At 49.0% G+C, this 19558-nt stretch overlaps 1 protein-coding gene across 6 annotated transcripts in view; it reads right to left on the bottom strand.

Moving 5' to 3' along the window:
- Positions 1–19558, bottom strand: part of ASH1L (ASH1 like histone lysine methyltransferase) — a 258896-nt gene that overhangs the window by 125203 nt on the left and 114135 nt on the right. For all 6 annotated transcript variants that reach the window (XR_012642903.1, XM_074981321.1, XM_074981326.1 and 3 more), the window contains 2 exons: positions 18705–19443; positions 14749–14925 (listed from right to left, as the gene is read on the bottom strand). Coding sequence is in view for 5 of the 6 variants with exons in the window: in XM_074981321.1 (XP_074837422.1) it covers positions 14749–14925; positions 18705–19443 (916 nt within the window). In the remaining variant the exon portion in view is untranslated. The remainder of the gene's footprint in view (positions 1–14748; positions 14926–18704; positions 19444–19558) is intronic.

Here is a 19558-nt window from a genome sequence, read left to right as displayed (position 1 = left end):
ATCGGGACGGATCTGCCACTCGTGCGTGAGTGCAAAACGCCTGCTCAGCTGGTCTGCCTTTACATTGTGAGCGCCTGGTAAGTACGAGGCTTTCAAGATTATATTGTTGGCGATGCACCAGTTCCATAACCGGACTGCTTCCGCACATAAGGCACAGGACCGAGCTCCTCCTTGCCGGTTTATATAAAACATGGTGGAGGTACTGTCTGTACTGATCCCGACGATTTTGCCTTGTATATGGTCTCGAAAGTGTCTGCAGGCGTTGAACACTGCTCTGAGCTCCAGTATATTTATGTGCAGTGACTGCTCCGTGGAGGACCACAGCCCTTGAGTCACCTCTTCGCCCATGTGCGCTCCCCACCCTATGAGGGAGGCATCTCTAGTAACAAAAACCGATATTTGTGGTTGGTGGAAGGGTACCCCTGTTAGCAAGTTCTTGGGGTTTACCCACCATTGCAGGGATTTGCACACCTCTGTTGTGGGCGACACCACCCTGTGAACGGTGTGTGCTGCCGGTTTGTATACGGTCGCCAGCCAGTGCTGCATGCTGCGCATGTGTAACCTGGCGTTCTGTACTACGAACGAAGCCGCTGCCATGTAGCCCAGCAGCTGTAAGCACGTCAGGACCGGCACCGTAGGGCTGAAGGTGATGACCTGCACGAGGGAGCCGATGGCCCGAAAGCGAGTCTCTGGTAGATATACTCTCGCTGTAATAGAATTTACGCGTGCCCCTATGAACTCTATGTCCTGTGTGGGGTCTATCTTTGATTTTGCCAGATTGATAACCAGGCCGAGCGAAGAGAACGTGCCTGCTGTGACGCGTATCATGTGTAGTACCTCCTCCTTCGAGGCCCCTTTGAGTTGGCAGTCGTCCAGATACGGGAATATAAATACCCCCCGTCTGTGCAGGTAGGCTGACACCACTGCCAAGGTCTTGGTGAAGACTCTGGGGGCCGAGGAGAGGCCAAACGGTAGGACCTTGTATTGAAAATGTTCTTTGCCTACCATGAACCGGAGGAATCGCCGGTGAGCCGGATGGATAGTTATGTGAAAATACGCGTCTTGTAAATCGAGGGCTGCGAACCAATCTCCATCGTCCAGTGCCGTAAGGATGGAGGTGATTGTGATCGTCCGAAAGCGTTGCTTGCGCAGGTACCAGTTGAGGCCTCGAAGATCTAAGATGGGCCTCCAGCCTCCTGTCTTCTTCTCCGTGAGGAAGTACCTCGAGTAGAACCCTTTTCCTTGCAGTTGCTCCGGCACTCTTTCCACTGCCCCTATGAGCATGAGATGGTCTACCTCCTGCTTGAGCCTCGCTACATGGGAGGCCTCCTGGAGGTGGGGCCTGGGTGGAGGTCGTGGCGGTGGGAGCGACTGGAAGGGGATGGCGTACCCCGTGGCTATGATCTCCAGCACCCATTTGTCTGTGGTGATCTTTTGCCACTGGTCGTAGAATGGTCGGAGGCGATGGTGGAATAGCCGCTTCGGATGACCTTGTGCGATGGTAGTGATGGCGCAGCCCTGGATCTGTGTGTCAAACTTGTGGCCTTTGGCCCTGCCCCGAGGACGCACAGCTCTGTTGTGAACGTCGCCTGGGAGTTCTGTACTGCTGGTGCTGTTGATGTCGCCCTTGCTCGTAACCCCTGTGGTACTGGGGACGCTGTTGCTGGTACTCGTACCGTCTTTGTTGAGGGTAGTACTTTTTCTTTCTGTATGGAGGGGTGTAAATCCCCAGGGTCCTAAGTGTGGCTCTTGAATCTTTACTGGAATGAAGGACAGAGTCAGTTGATTCAGCAAACAGCTTCTGCGAGTCGAAGGGAAGATCGACTATCTTTGCCTGCAGATCCCTCGGTATACCCGAAGTCTGGAGCCAGGACTCCCTTCGCATCACCACTGCCGTAGCTGTGGAACGTGCTGCTGTGTCCGCAACATCCAGGGCGATCTGAACTCCCGTCCTCCAGGCCGCGTAGCCTTCTTGCACGATGGCCTTGAGCACCGCTTTCTTGTCCTCTGGAAGCGAGTCCATGAGGGAGGTTAACCTAGTGTAGTTGTCGAAATTATGGTTCGCTAGATGCGCTGCGTAATTTGCCATTCGCAACAGTAGAGTGGAGGAGGAGTAGACCTTTCTGCCGAACAGCTCTAGCTTCTTGGCATCTTTGTCTGTTCCCCCTGTCCTGAATTGAGATGTCTTTGATCTTTGTTGCGACGACTCCACCACCAAGGAATTTGGTTGTGGGTGGCTGAACAGGAACTCCATGCCCTTCGCCGGCACGAAGTATTTCTTATCCGCTCTCTTGTGGACAGGCGGAATAGTCGCAGGGGTCTGCCATATCATAGTGGCGGACTCCAAGATTGCTTCATCAAGCGGTATTGCTATTTTGGAGGAGGCCGGAGGTCTCAGATTTTTGAGGAGATTATGGTGTTTCTCTTGCACCTCTGCTGTCTGGATGCCTTGCGTGAAGGCCACCCTCTTAAACAGCTCTTGAAACTGTTTGAGATCGTCCGGAGGATGGACGTCCCCCGGGGCCGTAGCCTCGTCCGGGGAGGAGAGTGAGGAACCACTAGGGTACGCCTCTCTGGACCCTTCCGGTTCCTGTTGGTGATGGTACATCTGCTTGCTGGAAGCTTGCAAGGGAAAATCTCGGGGTTCCATAACCAGTTCTCCCTGAGATACTTGAGTCTCTGTCCCCGTTCGCGATTGCCCTCGGGCATACAGGACCGTCTGTGGGGATCTTTCCCTGGTAGATTGCCGGTGGTGTCTATGCCCCGCGTGATAGGGGCGACCATGGCAGTACAGGCACTCTTCTTGGGAAGGTGACCTAGACTACTCCCTTGGTGCATACCCTCTGCGTCTGGGGGAGCGAGATCGTTGAGAGATCTGGGACACTGGAGAGAGCGATTTTGGATAGTATTCCAGCGGCTCAAACCCCAGGAAGGGTGAAGGTGGTCCCAGCCAGGGCGAGGCTGGTTGTAAAAATGGAGACGGGGGCTCCAGGTAGGCTAGGGGGGACCCCTGCCTTGTGGTTGGAGTCTGCAGCATAAGCGGAGGGCTGAAACAAAGCAACTCTGCAGCCCTGTCTGGAGAGGGGCTGCGGTGCCTCGTTTTGTGTGCAGCCTTCCCCTTCCCTTGAGGAGGTAACTCCGTCCCCTGGCGTGTAGGGGAACTCTGCCCCGTCTGCGCCGTGCTCAGCACGCTCATGGGCGGTGCTGCACGGGCGGTGTCCTCCGGTGCCTGCAAGCTGCGTGCCTGCCCACTCTGCACCGCCGGTTCCCCGGGGGTCGGTGCCGCTGCTTGCGGTGCCGCCGGTACCGGCGCTTGTTTAGCCACCGCCCTGCCTGCGGTGCGGGGCAGCTGTTTGATTATCGGAGGCTGAGCCGCTTCCACGTGGCTCTCCGTGCCACCGCCGATCAGCTGTTGCTGCGGCTGGGGGCTGCGCGCTCCTCCCGTCCCGCTCGCTGTTACTGATGGCAGGGATCGAGCTGGGGAGGCTTTCCTCCGTTTTTGCACTGATGGGGTGAGGGAGGTGGCTTTCCTTTTATGGGCCCCGGAGGGTCCCTCCTGCTGCGGCCGCTCCGGCACGTCTGGCTGGAGGGCCTTGTCGAAGAGCAGCATTTTAAGCCGCATCTCCCTGTCCTTCCTTGCTCTGGCTGTTAGTTTTGCACAGAAGGAGCATTTCTGCGTGACATGGGACTCCCCCAGGCACCTTATGCATAGACTGTGCCCATCAGACGCTGGCATTGTCTCTCGGCAGGACTCACATTTCTTAAATCCTGAAGAGGACATTGTTGGTGAGTCTTTCAGTTGTTAACGGGTACTTAGCACCTTCTCTGTGCTGTTTTTCTCCTTCTCCGATGGCCTGCCATGCCAGGAGGGCTGATGGCCCTAGGCTCCTGGCCTCCGGTGTTCCGCTTGTTACTGGGACTGGACTGAATGCCGTCCTGTTTGTTGGTTTTTTTTTTTTTTTTTTTTTTTGAAAAATAACAACTGGCTAACTTGCAGTAGCCTAAGAACTTGAAAACTTTAAAGAAAAAACAGTTAAAACCATTGAATACACTAACCTGGCCTTAGCCTAGTTCGGATTCCGTCTGCAGCCGACAGCAGTTAAGAGGAACTGGCGGGGACCGGATCGCGCACGTGGCCAGGAGCGCGCATGGGAGCGGCGCGCGCCGGCGCATGCGCGGTCCGGCAGAAACTGCTTGGAAGATCCGATCTGCGGCGCCGGGCGAGCCCAACACCTATTGTGGAGCTCCCACGGGGACACTCGAAGAAGAACCTCGGGGTTATTGTGGGTGAAAGGCTGGATATGAGTAAACAGTGTGCCCTTGTAGCCAAGAAGGCTAATGACATACTAGGGTGCATTAGGAGGAGCATTTTGAACAGATCTAGATAAGCAGGTACTCCCCTCTATTTGGCACTGGTGAGGCCACATCTGAAATATTGTGTCCAGTTTTAGGCCTCCCAGTATAAAAAGGATGTGGATTTGCTGGAGCAGGTGCAGCAGAGGGCAACAAAAATGATTAAGGGCTGGAGCACAAGACCTATGAGGATAGGCTGAGGGATTTGGGCTTGTTTAGTTTACAGAAGAGAAGACTTAGGGGTGATTTAATAGCAGAGTTCAACTTCCTGAAGGGGAGCTCTAAAGAGAAGGGTGAGAAACTGTTCTCAGTGGCAGAACAAGAGTAATGGTCTGAAGTTGAAGAGGGAGACGTGTAGGTTAGATATTAGGAAAAACTACTTCACCAGGAGGGAGGTGAAGCATTGGAATGCATTGCCTAGAAAGGTGGCGGATTCTCCATCCCTAGAGCTTTCTAAGTCCTGGCTTGACAAGGTCCTGGCTGGGATGACTTAGTGGGGTTTGATCCTGCTTGAAGCAGGGGGCTGGACTAGATGACCTCCTGAGGTCCCTTCCAGCCCTGTGATTTTGTGATTGGGAACAGTTAATAAACCACATAGCAGCAGATTTCACTGGAGTCTCAAACATATTTGTTTATGGAGAGTTTACAAGTCACATGGTGCCAGCTCTCCTATTTGTTTTCACCTGCCAAATTCCATGAAAATAAATCTAAAAATAATACTTTACTTACACACAATTGCTGTAGCTGCAGTAGGGACATTATATGGTCACAAACGAGGGAGCAATTGGATTGATGAAATCAGAAATGAGAGGAGAGATGTCTATGAATAAAACAGTTACCTAACCCTCCTGTAACTGTTGTTTGTTGATGTGTTGCTCATGTACATTTCAATAGGTGTGCAGGTGCACCACTTGCACAATTATCAGAAACTTTTCCCTAGAGGTACCCATCTGGTTAGCTGTCGACATACCTGGAGTGACACCTGTATGAAGATGTATATACGGCATTGCCAACCCACCAGATGCTCAGTCTCTCCTTGTCAGATGACTATGACAGAGGCAAGATGTGTGGGATTTGGAATGGACACAAGCAATGCCTCTCAAAGAACAAGAGTTACGAAGGGTAGCTTTTTTTCCTTCTTCGACTGCTTGCTCATGTCCATTCCGACATGTGACTCCCCAGCAGCTCTCTTGGAAGAAAAATTGGAGGTCAGTTGGTTGCAGATTGTTAAGACCACTCTACCGAAGGCAGCAGCATCCCTTGCATGCTGAGCGATGGGTGCACATTGGCTAAGTCATAACATGTCCGTATACAGGAAATGATCCATGATGAAATGTGCTGTGAGGATTTGGGGAGACCTCTCATTCTCTCAGCAATGGCAACAAAGAGTTTAGGTGATTTACGGAATAGTTTTATGAATTTAATATAGAATGCCAGGGCATGTCTGACATCAAGGGAATGAAACACTCACTTCCTGCTGTTTGCATGGGGTTTTGTGAAGAAGACGGGGAGGAAAACGTCCTAGTTAATGTGGAATTAGGAAATCATTTTGGGGAGGATGGATCCACCTGGACCTTATCTTTGTAAAACACCATATATGGGAGCTCAGACGTAAGTACCCTTAGCTTGGAGACTCTCCGAGTAGAAGCTCCACAATAGGTGACTACCCAGCAGTAACCCAAGTAAGGAGGTGGATAATCGGTTCATGTGCAGCTTGCCCCCGAGAGGACTGCTGTCGACAGATGGGTGTCCTCTTCGAATACCCGATGTAGGGCATAATGCTTGGCGAAGGTGTCGTAGGATGACCAGGTCGCTGCTCTACAGATGTCTTTTAATGCGATGCCCTTGAAGAAGGCTGTTGATGCCGCCACCGCCCTGGTGGAGCGAGCCCTAGGCGGAGCCAGCAAAGGAGTCTTTCGAAGCTCGTAGCACATTTTTATACAGGATACAATGTGCTTTGAGATTCTCTGTGAAGAGAGACCTTCTCCTTTTGACCTGGGAGCAAGAGAGACTAGAAGCCTGTCCGTTTTCCGGAAGGATTTAGTTCTGCCTATGTAGAAGGCCAACGCCCTCCTCACATCCAGGAGATGCAGGAGTGCCTCCTTGCTGGAGCTGTGAGGCTTCGGGTAAAACGAGGGTAAAACTATTGGTTCATTAAGATGGAACTCCGAAGAAACTTTTGGAACAAAGGCTGGGTGCAACCTTAAGGTTACCGCCTCCTTTGAGAATACTGTGCAGGGTGGCATTGCCATCACTGCTGCAAGCTCGCTCACCCTGCGGGCTGACGTAATCGCAAGGAGGAAGGTTGTTTTCATCGTAAGGAGATGGAGGGGAACTGTGGCTAATGGTTCGAAAGGTGGAACCGATAGCGTGCTGAGCACCAAGTCCAGACTCCACGATGGCAGAAGCGGTTTCCGAGGGGGGTACAGGTTTACCAGCCCCTTCAAGAACCTTGTGACGATAGGATGGGCGAATACAGTGGGCCCTTCCTCTGTATGCCGAAAGGCTGATATAGCAGCGAGGTGGACCTTTAGCGAGGATAGAGAAAGCCCGCCTCTTTTGAGGTCCAATAAGTATTCTAGTATTACAGGTATAGGCACGTCAAGGGGAGCTAACTGCTTGACGGAACACCAGGCTGTAAATCGAGTCCATTTCTGCTTGTAAGTCCTCCTGGTGGAGGTCCTTCAGCTACATTTGAGGACTTGTTGTACTCCCTCCATACACATGCTCTCTAAGGAGCTGAGCCATGGATTAACCATGCTTGCAGACGCAGACCCTCAGGGTGCGGGTGCACTATGGACCCCTGAGCCTGCGTGAGTAAGTCCGGCGCCACCGACTGAGGAAGCGGTGGGCGGTCTGACATGCGCAGAAGCAAGGGAAACCATTGCTGCCGATCCCAAGTTGGGACTATGAGTATCATGTGAGCTCTGTCCCTTCTGGCTTTCTGCAGAACCTTGTGGATAAGCACTGTGGGGGGAAACGTGTAAAGTAGAGGGCCCCTCCAAGAAATCATGAATGCGTCCCCCAGGGACCCCCGTCCCACTCCTGCCCTGGAGCAGTATTGGGGACACTTCTTGTTGTACTGGGTGGCAAACAGATCAATCTGGGGAAACCCCCATGTACGAAAAATGCGCCGTAGCAGATCGGAGCGGATCTGCCATTTGTGCGTGAGTGCGAAGCGCCTGCTCAGCTGATCTGCTTTCGCGTTGTGAGCGCCCGGCAAGTACGAGGCTTTCAACGTTATGCTGTTGGCGATGCACCAGTTCCACAATAGGACTGCTTCCGCACATAGAGCACGGGATCGTGCTCCTCCTTGTTGATTGATGTAAAACATAGTGGAGATATTGTCGGTATTGATCCCGACTACTTTGTCATGCAGGTAATCTTGAAAATGTTTGCAGGCATTGAACACTGCTCTGAGCTCCAGTATGTTTATGTGCAGTGTCTGTTCCGCAGGGGACCATAGCCCTTGTGTCACCTTGTCGCCGATGTGCGCTCCCCATCCTATGCGGGAGGCGTCGGCAGTAAGAAAAATAGAAATTTGTGGTTGGTGAAAGGGCACCCCACTAGCAGATTCTTGGGATTTTCCCACCATGCCAGGGATCTGCGCACCTCTGTCGTGGGCGACACCACCCTGTGGACAGTATGGGATGCTGGTTTGTAAACGTTCGCCAGCCAATGCTGCAGGCTTCGCATGTGTAACCTGGCATTCTGTACCACAAACGTCGCTGCCGCCATGTGGCCCAACAGCTGTAGGCACGTTAAGACCGGCACTGTGGGGCTGTATGTGATGACCTGCACCAGCGCACTGATGGCACAGAAGCGGGCGTCGGGCAGGTATACTCTTGGTGTGAAAGAGTTTATGCATACCCCTATGAACTCTATATCTTGTGTGGGTTCAGTCTTTGACTTTGCGAGGTTGATAACTAGGCCCAGCGAAGAAAACGTGTCTGCTGTGACACGTATCATGTGTAAGACCTCTACCTTCGAGGCCCCCTTCAGCAGGCAGTCGTCCAGATATGGGAAAATAAACACCCCCTGTCTGTGCAGGTAGGCTGACACCACTGCCAGGGTTTTGGTAAAGACTCTGGGAGCCGAAGAAAGGCCAAACGGAAGAACCCTGTACTGGAAGTGCTCCTTGCCGACTGTGAAGCGGAGGAAGCGTCTGTGTGCCGGGTAGATTGTTATATGAAAGTCAGCGTCTTGTAAGTCGAGGGCTGCAAACCAGTCTCCATTGTCCAGTGCTGTGAGTATAGAGGCAACTGTGATCATCCGAAAACGCTGCTTGTGCAAGTAACGGTTGAGGCCCCGAAGATTTAAGATGGGCCTCCAGCCTCCTGTTTTCTTCTCTGTTAGGAAGTAGCGTGAATAAAAACCTTTCCCCTGGAATTTTTCCGGCACTCTTTCCACCGCCCCTATGAACATAAGGTGATCCACCTCCTGCTTGAGCCTCGCCTCGTGGGCAGCGTCTCTGAGGTGAGGCCTGGCAGGAGGCTTCGTCGGTGGGAGTGACTGGAAGGGGATCGTGTAACCCGTGGCTATGATCTCCAGCACCCATTTGTCTGTGGTGATCTTTTGCCATTGGGAGTGGAACGGTCTGAGGCGATGATGGAACACGAGATGAGAGTGGCATTCAGCGATGGTATTGATAGTGCAGCCCCCGACATACCCATCAAACTTGTTGCCTTTGGGCCTGCCCTGAAGGCATACGGCTTTGTTGAGAATGTCGCCTGGGAGTTCTGTACTGCTGCTGCTGTTGATGGCGCCCCTGGTCGTAGCCTCGTTGATATTGAGCATGCTGTGGTTGATAAGTGTAGCGTCTTTGCTGAGGGTGAAAGTTTTTCTTCCTGTATGGGGAAGTATAAATGCCCAAGGTTCTAAGTGTGGCTCTCGAGTCCTTACTGGAATGGAGGACCGAGTCAGTGGAGTCTGCAAACAGCTTTCGTGTATCAAAGGGAAGATCCACGATCTTCGCCTGCAGGTCTCTGGGGATACCAGACGTCTGGAGCAAGGATTCTCTACGCATGACCACTGCTGTAGCTGCTGAACGTGCTGCCGTGTTCACCACGTCCAGGGCGATCTGTACTCCCGTCCGCGATGCTGCGTAGCCCTCTTGAACAAGCGCCTTTAACACTGGCTTCTTGTCTTCCAGGAGTGAATCCATGAGGGGAGTAAGCCTGGAGTAATTATCAAAGTTGTGGTTTGCTAGGTGTGCTGCGTAATTTGCCATTCTCAATAGCAGGGTAGAGGAGGAATATACCTTCCTACCAAACAGCTCTAGCTTCTTAGCATCTTTGTCCGATCCCCCCAATTTGTACTGAGAGGCCTTCGACCTCTGCTGGGACGATTCGACCACCAAAGAATTCGGTTGTGGGTGACTAAAAAGGAACTCCATGCTCTTTGCCGGGACAAAATATTTCTTATCTGCTCTCTTGTTCGTAGGCGGGATAGAGGCCGGAGTCTGCCATATGGTAGTGGCTGACTCCATAATGGCTTCGTCCAGCGGAATAGCAATTTTGGATGAAGCCGGGGGTCTCAAATTTTTCAGGAGTTTGTGATGTTTCTCCTGCACCTCTGCCATCTGAATATCTTGCGTGAAAGCCACTCTTTTGAATAGTTCTTGAAATTGTTTAAGGTCATCCGGGGGGGGAGACATCCCCGGGGACCATGGCCCCATCTGGGGAGGATGAGGAGGAACCACTGGGGTAAACCTCCCTCAAACTCTCAGGCTCCTGTGGTCGATGATACGCTTGCTCCCTGGAGTATTGTGAAGGAAAGTCCCGGGGTTCTAAAACTAACTCCCCTTGAGACAACTGTGTTTCCGTGACATTGGTTGGAGGAACGGAGAGGGAGGTTCTGGATAAGCCGGTGGAGTCACAGGCCTTCGGTGCGACGTGTGTATCACGGGGGGAGGGCTTGGTGCTAAAGGCAGCGCAGCCCTGTCCGGAGATGGGCTGCGGTGCCGGGTTTTTGCTTTAGCCTTGTCCCTCCCCTGCGGGGCTGGCACCACCCCCTCCCGTGCCAGGGATCTCGGCCCCGCGCTCGGCACACTCAGCTGTGGTGCCGCGCGGGTAGTTTCCTCCGGCGCCTGCAGGCTCCGTGCCTGGTGTCCCTGCGCCGTTGGTGCCGCGGGGGCTGGTGCCACCTGCGGCAGTGCCGCCAATTCCGGTGCTTGCCTCGCTGGCGCTCTCAGCGCCCTGCGTGCCGGCTGTTGTGTAATCGGAGGCTCAGCCTCTGCCATGTGCTCTGCCGCGCCGCTGCTTCCCTGAGCTCGCGGCTGGGGGCGCTGCGCGCCGCTCGTCCTGCTCGCTGAACTCGCCGGCAAGGATTGAGCCAGGGAGAGTTTGCTCCTTTTCTGTACCGAGGGGGTCAGAGAGGCTGCCTTCCTCTTATGCAACCCAGAGGGCCCATCTGGGTGAGGCTTCTCCTGCAACTCCGGCTGGAGAGCCTTATCAAACAAGAGCATTTTAAGCCTCATCTCTCTGTCTTTCCTGGCCCTGGCTGTGAGCTTAGCACAGTGAGAACACTTCTGGGTAACGTGTGATTCCCCCAAGCAGCAGATGCATTCACTATGCCCATCGGAGGTCGGCATAGCTTCGCGGCATGACTCAGACTTTTTAGAACCTGAGGAGGCCATCGCGGTGAGTCCTTTACTGTTAATAGGGTACTTAGCGCGTAATCAGTGCCTTTTTGCCCCAAATAGCGATCACCGGCCTGCGGGGCAGCGGGTGGCCTAAGTGGCCTTCTCGTCCGCTCCTCTCTCCTTCGCTCCTCTTTTTTTTTTTTTTTTTTGCTGATATTCTGTTTGTCCTTGTTTTCTTTTCCTTTTTTTAGTGACAAAAACAACAAATTACATGAAAAACAGCTATCTTATCTGACTCTGTCCTTAGCCTGAGCGGATTCCGTCTGTAGCTGATGGCGGCTGAGAAGGAACTGGCGGGGACCGGATCACGCACGTGGCCGGGGGTGTGTGGGGAGCGGCGTGCGCCAGCGCATACACGATCCAGGAGAAACTGCTGGAAGAATTCCGATCTGCGGCGCCGGGCGAGCCTGACACCTATTGTGGAGCACCCACGGGGACCACTCGAAGAAGAACTATAACTGCTCAGGCCTGAGGGAGAGGACTCTTCCAAGTCTGAACAGGAAGCAGACCACAGGGGTGCAGAGCTCATCAATGCCAGGTATGGGTACCAAGTGACAGTGACCATTGCTGTAAGGTCATCGGCTTCCCCCAGTGCTGAACTGAAGGAGGCACCACTGTAAGTATTGTGAAAGTCTCTGGGACTGGTGCTGATGTGGGCATTACAGATACTTTGGTTGGGACTACTATCATTGCTGGTGCCAAAGATGGTACTGCTGGTACAGCCTGCACTGGTGTGGTGTCCCAGAGCTAGTGCACAGTTCAATACTGTCAGTTCAATGAGGTTGCACACTGTCTTGAATGTATGAGGTGTGGAGGAAAGACCTATGTCTCCCTCAAGACCACTCTGATGGGTAAGTCCACTGGTACCAGACTCGTTGGACTCCTCTGTGGAGCTGAAATTGACAGTGCAGGTGCATGCTATATCAACTTGGAGGATATCTATGGCAAGTGTGCCTCTGCAGAGCCCTTATGTGTGGGCCTGGCTGGGGACTAGCCTTGGTCTTCCTTTTTCCTCTTATGCAGCACCGGAGAATGGGACCAGTGCCTTGTTCTTGTACTCTGCAGATGACCAAAAAAAGCAATGAAGGTGCCTCTTTGAAAAAGTCCTTCTTTGTCACCGAGGGGTCCTACACTGAAGTCAGTGCAATGGACATCACTGGTGCCAGCTCTGCTGGTTGAGGCCAGAGTGTCACCTCCATCAGAAGAAGCTGAAGGTGACAGTTCCTTTCCTTTTCTGTTCTGAGTTGAAACTTAAGCAGATGGGATGCTTGTTTGTTTGATGTCCTTCTCCCAAGCACTTCAAACAGGATTTGCGCGGATCGCCCCTTGGCATAGGCTTCCTGCAACTTTTGCAGGATTTAAACCCTGTGACTGTGGCATACTTCAGTCCAGGGAAAGAAATGTTGAAGTCCAAAGCCTCATGTCCAAATTACTAACACACTACTTATTTCTAATTAACCAGAACAAAAAATGAACAAAAAAAAATTATTACTCACCTTTCTTAACTGTTGTTCTTTGAGATGTGTTATTCATGTCCATTCCAATAAGTTGTGTATGCACCCACATACAATAGGAAAATTTTTCCTCTAGCAGCCAAATGTAGAGGTGACCTGGGTGTCCCTTAAAGTCGCACTTTCATAGCATGCAATACAGAGTCCTGCCAACACCCCCATCCCCACTTCTTTCCTGTCAGCTACTTCAACTTTAGGGAAGGATGGTGGGTATTGGAATGGACATGAACAACACATCTTGAAGAACAGTTACGAAAGCTAAGTAGTTGTTTTTTCTTCTTCAGGTGCTTGTTCATGTGCATTCCAATCAGGAGACTCACAAACCATCATTAGGAGGTGGGGTTGAAGTTCTGCACTAACTGGAGTACTATCCTTATGAAAAACCACATAGGGTGGCTTTGATGTAAGAGCCCTAAGCTCTGACACCTTATAGGAGAAGTAGAGAGGGGAACACAAGGCCAGTGTCTGAAATGGTGGTCCCATCAGTCTGGACAGAACTAACTAGAGATCCCAGGGAAGAACTGGATGTTGAACCTGAAGATAGAGTCTCTTTAGGCCTTTACAAAGTGACCAACCATGGGATTCATAAATACAGACTGACCCAGTGTCCTGTACTGGAAAGCAGGTATTTAAGATAAATGGACCCTTTTTGTTTAAGAAAAAACACGTAATCCAAAATGGCAGATATTGGAGTGTACATAGGAGTGAAACCCTGCTGTGATGACCAGCCTGAGAATCTCTTCTACTTGGCAATATAAGATGCCACTGTGGATGTTTTTTTCCCACAAGCTGCACAGGCTCTGAGCCCCAGAGAACTCGGCATGTCCCAGTGTCTGGGAGTAAAGGGAAGTGAGAAGCCCTCCAAAGACCCTCATTAATAAATAACAACTTTACTAATGGTAAACATACTACACCAATTAACTATTTACAATTAATTAAACAGTCACAGAAAGGTAGCTGTTCATCTGTATCTTCACAAAACAAAAAAACCAGTCCTGTAGCATTTTAAAGACTAACAAAATAATTTATTATGAGGTTTCATGGGACAGACCCACTTCTTCAGATCTGGAAAATGCTGTCTGTCATTTTGTCTTTAAGAGAAAGATAAGAAAAAAAAGAAACAAAAACTGACAAATCAGCTACAAAGGACAGAAGAGGGGAATGCTACAGGACTGCTTTTTTGTTTTGTACAACTAAATAAGAAAGCTAACTGTTGGCACATTTATTGAAGACAACCGCAGAGACGTTCCAGCTAACCATGACCAGCAGTAAGAAGGAACTGAGAGGTGGGGGTGGGGGTGGGTCAGGTTATGTCAGGTCAACAGGGCTCTATATCATGTCCCATAAAGGCGTCTCTTCAGGAGGCATCCAGGCTCACACTATGGCTAGCTGCAAGGGGGAAAAAAATTTTCTGGCTACTGTGCATGCACGTGTGTACATACTGATTGGAATGCACATGAACAAACACTTGAAGAACTATGGCTAGGTGAGCACTTGTGAAGCAAGAGCTGGTAGCTCCAACAATCATCACAGTGGTAGGAAGGAATGCAGCAGGTAGTGTATCATCAGTGGAATTTATATCACCACCCCAGGGAGCTTCACAGCTCACCCAACTGTACCGCTAGGAAAAACTTTCTGACAATCATGCATGCAGCGTGCACGCACACACCTATCAGACTGGACATGCACAAGATTTGAAGAAGAATAAGCTCTCTATTAAGTTGTGAGCTACACCATGAAAAAATTTTGGGAACCTCAGTTCTTTACATTAAACAGTGTGTAACAAGAAGCAGATGAACAGTACTTAACTGTAAAATGAACAGAACGTTCCTTCACCTTACAAGTCAGTCACACTGCAGATGACTGTGTTATAAATTGGCCAGACAACTAATGGCCAATTTTATGTTGATACTCTCTCCAGTACCTGAGTATTTCAAGATTCTCCAGCCCCTTTTCTGTCATGATCTTTCAGGTTGTTGAATAAAGCTGTCTTACCTTCTTCAAACTGACACTTAGCAACACTTTTAGATTGCTGGAGGTTGTTTTCTGACTGGGTTTACATTTTAAATCTTCACTGGGTCAGATTCTGATAATTATCATGCATGCAATTTTTCACAGGCTTGAATTAAGTTGGTGATTTAATCTGAGCTGCTTATTGGTAAGAGCTCATCAACGTTCTAGTTGAAAGATGACAGTTTCCTCTGGAATATCAGACAGCAGTGTTTCACTGGTACTACTTACTCTGTTGTTTTGTACACATCAGAGTACAGCCCTGCCTTCTGGTACTTCTTCTTTGGGGGTCTAGGAGCCTTTTTCTCACGCTGGGTAAAAGAAGGCAAAAGTTGCTCAGTGTTTTCGGATTCATGCACTTTCCCAGTGGCTTCAAGGTGAGTAGGTGATTCAACTGTCTCAGAAAAGCTGGAAGAAAATGTAAAAATGAACTTATGGCAACAATATTACTATATGTTGTACAAAGAAGACCAACAAAGAAGTTTCTGCAGCTTGTTAAATGTTCAGATGATTTTATCAGATTAAACTTTTTTTTGCCAATTCCTGCAATTCAGACAAGATATTTTACAAGTAACAATTAATTTGGACAAAAATAAATGTTATTGGCATGTAAAGCACAAAGCAACAAATAGCTGTGTTGTGTATTTATAGTCACAAACAGGTGTCTAACATGCATATGTACACGCAGGCACACACGCTCATATGCTGTTACTAAATTTCTGCAGCCTGCAGAGAGAAATATTTAAAAATTTAGAACTAATTTAATTTTAAACGTAATTTCTTTTTGATTTTGGAAACAACAAGCTAATTGCTGGCAAACTATATGACATTATCTAGCACCCATCCAGAATTTTATAATGGTTATTTTCCTTGTAATCCAGAAGACTGAGGGCTTGATTCTCTCTCACTTACACTAATATAAATCAGAGGTTACGCTACTAAAGTTAATGGAACAACCCAGTACTGGTGACTGTAACTGAGGATATGTCTACCCTTCAAATGAAAGTGTGACTGAAGCATAAAGAGGCATACCCATGCTAGCTTTGGTCTAGTTAGCATAGGTAACATTAGCAATGAAGACCAAAAGGAGTGGAACTTAGGGTGAACAGGAAATTGAATATATATCCAGAGCCCCCACCAAAGCCTGTGCCACCACCTCTCTATTAACAATGTTATCTGCATCAATTCTATTAGGGAGCGTCCACACTACAGCTCTGTTTCAAAATAATGTCTTTCGAGGGCCCCTGGGATGGGCGGGGGTCAGGGTGCTGGCTATGGTGCTGAGGAGGGCTCTGGGCTGGCTGGAGCGTCGCCCTTGATGGCTGGCTGGGTGGAGAACAGGGGAGTTCTTTTGAAGTTAATTTTGAAAGAGTGCCGTGTGAGTGTAGACGCTCTGCAGGTTCTTTTTAAAGAACTTGTTCTTCTGATCTGCATTTCAAATGTACGTGCTAGTGTACACGCACCCCTAGAGATAGATTGGGTACACCTACATTTGTTGCAAACACCCTTTCATTTGTGGTGTACATGCAATCTGAGAGGACAATCAGGTCCTTGGTTTCTAAACAGGGCTTGAAGTAGTCTCCATGAAATGCCCGGATGATGGAAATTGTCTAAAAAAATGTGGCTATTAAACACAGGCTATGCTGATACTGCAGTATGAAGGATATTTGTTGTTACATGCTGTGGTGAAAAGCAGGTTTTGCCCATGCTGCAGTGTGTAGTGACAAGCTGCAGTGAAAGATTTAGCAAGGTGGAGACAACAGGGAAAAGCTCTGGCCACAGGGAGCCATTACAGCCTTTGCCCACTTCCTCCTAGCACTCAGACCCCTTCTTTGCTGTTGACCCCTTTTCCTATGGCAGAGAAAGACCCCAGCAGTGTATAGGCCGCAGAACATTATATTGCTAAAAATAGCAGTATACAGAAGTGAGGCATTGCTTGGATGTATTACAGAGTTGTATAGAGTTCATGCTCACAAGATTTCTATTTATATCTAGACTAAAAGGCATGCAGTGAATGTACTCTGCTCACCACAAGGAGTGTGCAGTGTAGACATACTTATAATGGGGTGTCACTTAAAAGTGATTCATCTCAGAGATCTCTGTTTTGATGGGCTTGGTCTGTAACCCTATCCAAGGATTACAGACAACTTTAAGCTCTGTTTCTAAAGCTGTTGTGAAAGTGAAAATGGGAGCTTGAAGATACAGTATAAGCTTTATCATCCTCAGCAAAAAGGGACTCTGGAACAGATGCTGATGGAGTCCATCCACTATCAGAGGGAGTCTAGTACTGGTAACAATGATGTCCATCCTGAGATGGGCTGGTTGATATACTGATGCTAGCTATATTTTAAGGTGCCTGAACCTAAGTCTGTCATACTGTACCTGCATGGTTAGGTCCATACTATCATGGAAGATCAACCTGGTCAAGGTTGATCTTCTGGGGTTTTGTTTCGCTTGTGCACAAAACGCTGCTTTCTGGGGTCAATGTCGACAGGAGAAACGCTCCCACTGACCTTCTTCCATATAGACAGACAGTGAAGTCAACTGCCGGTACCTTGATTTTAGCTACGCAATTGGCACATTTCCCAAAAGTTTCAGGCAGTTCCTTACTGTAGTGGTGGGAAACTGCATATAGCTGTGGATAACACTGATCAGGGACTGAAATCTGAATTCCAGTAAGAATGCTCTGGTCTGGTTTGAGTCCAGAACTGCCCCTATGAATTCTATACTCTGAACTGGGGACAAAATAGACTTCCCTTTGTTCAAGGGGAGTTCTAGGCTGTAGAAAGTGGCTCTATGGTCTCCATCTGCAGTCTGGTATGGCCCTTGACCAGCCAATTGTCCAGGTACAGGAACAACTGCATGTGCTATTTGTGTAAAAATGCTGCTATGACTGCCATGCATTTAATGAAGAGCTAGGGGGCTGAGGACAGGCCAAACAGCAGGATTGTGACTGGGTAATGGGTGTCCATAACAAATTCAAGATATTTCTTGTGAGGTGGAGTGATGGCTATACGGATGTGTGTGTCCTTTAGGTTGAGGGTGGCATACCAGCCTGCTGGATCCAGGGATGGGATAAATGAAGGCAAGAGAGACTTTGCAAAATTTGAGTTTCTTTACAAACTTGTTGTTTTCCTGCAGGTCAAAAATGTACCTGAGACTGCTCTTGGTCTTTGGTATTAGCAGATACAGAGAGTAAAACCCCTTGCCCCTGTACTCCTGAGGAACTTCCTCTACTGTTCCTAGAGCCAGAAGCAATAGCACCTCCTAAAAAAGGAGTGGCTTTTGAGACGGGTCCATGAAGAGGGATGGGGAAGAGGGGTAGAGGGCAGGAGGGAGGAGAATTGGATGGATTATCCCCTCTCTATCATGCTGAGAACCCACTGATCTGAAATTATAAGAGACCAAGCACAACAGAAGGGGGGTAGTCAGAAAACAAAGGTATGGCGGTTTGGATCCGGAGCAGGAGCTGGGACACCATTTTCAAGCTGCTTCAAACATCTTGTTTTGGTCTGGAGGAAGACTTGCGCTCACTAGAACCCCAGCTAGAACCCAAGTGCTGCCTTCTCCTGCCACTGAGATTCCTCCTACAAAAGGAGTCTTGGCAATTTGAGGGTTGGGATGAGCGAGGCAGGTTTGAGGCTTGAAATGCCCACGTTGGGGTGCTGGTATATAAATACGCAGGGACGTTCATACATAAGTAATTGGAATGCACATGAAAAAGCATTCAAAGAAACCTCAATTTTATCCTCAGAGGTAAGTTTTCTCCCAATTTGTAAATCTGAGGCACAGCCCAGATTAAATAATTTACCCAAGGTTAAAAAAAAAAGTCCATGCCTCAATCAGCAATTTAACCCAGTTCTCCCAAGTCCAGCTCTATCATCCTTTCTCTTTACAGAGCTACTGCTGCCCTAGTCCTTTAGCGAAGGAAAGCACTGTGTCTTCTGGGCTACTGATTTAGCACTTTTAATGCACACAAAAGGTACTTTAGCAAAAACAATATTAAAAAAGAAATTATAACTTAAAACTAACCTATGCTGATTCTCTTGAGTTGATTCCCTCTATCAGAGAAATGCATCTAGCAGTTTATGTGAAATGAGGGATAGAATAGTCGACATTTCGGAGAAACATTTTCTATAGGTTTCAATTGCCAGTTCTTTGAAAGTACAGAAATGTAAAGAAATTACCTTTTATTACTCTCTTGCTCATCTTCTGGTAAAGACTTCTGTCTTTTCTTGGCTTGTTCCTCTGCAAGCCATTGCTTCCTCTTCCACCCTTTTCTGTGTGCTGCATTCAGGTTCACACTCTGTACTACAGCCTCAATTACATCTGTGATAGTATCTGGTCCAAGGTGTAAAGTGCTGCTCTCTTTCCTTTCTTCTAACTCTTGACTGACAAACCGAGCTGCCTGGAAAGCCTGCATTGAAACTACAGCCTGGTGCGAGTATTTCCGGGGCCTGCCCGGCTTGCGTTTCACAAAGTTATTCCCTGTCCGTGACTGCCTTTGCAGCTTTTTGGCTTTTAGAATTTTATTGACATGGTCCAGATTTTTCTTGGTTGCCAAGATCTTGTTGTAACTGCACATTTTTCTGGCCTGTCTTTGAATAGCTTCAACCATACTTCTCTTCAGATGATGTGGGGAATAGCTTGGTGGTAATCTGTCTGAAAGCTGCGAGATGCCATCACTGCAAGAGTCACTTGGAACTGTTGGAACAAACAGACTGTCCTGTTTTACCAAGCCTCTGTCCCTGCTGGGGTTTCGACCAGGACTCGATGAAGGTGGAACAGATACATTTGCAATGACTGCATCTATGGTTTTATCTAGAGCAGCCTGGCTGTCATGTTGTGCCATATGCAGCAGTAAACCATCCACCGAATCATCTGCAGCAATCCCCAGTTTTGCTCCTCGTGTGGGTATTCCAATAACTAGAAAACACAAACACAACACTAGAACAACTTTTACTTATGATCATCACTAAATTCTATCAGGCTTAAACAAATTCCAGTGGCCACAGGTTTTCCTTGATCTCAAAATATTAAG

The sequence above is a fragment of the Carettochelys insculpta genome, chromosome 30 (genome assembly GCF_033958435.1).
Source record: "Carettochelys insculpta isolate YL-2023 chromosome 30, ASM3395843v1, whole genome shotgun sequence".
In the NCBI taxonomy this organism is placed as follows: Eukaryota; Metazoa; Chordata; order Testudines; family Carettochelyidae; genus Carettochelys; species Carettochelys insculpta.
Note: the sequence above shows the minus strand (reverse complement) of the source record. Positions and strands in the feature narration are given on the sequence as shown.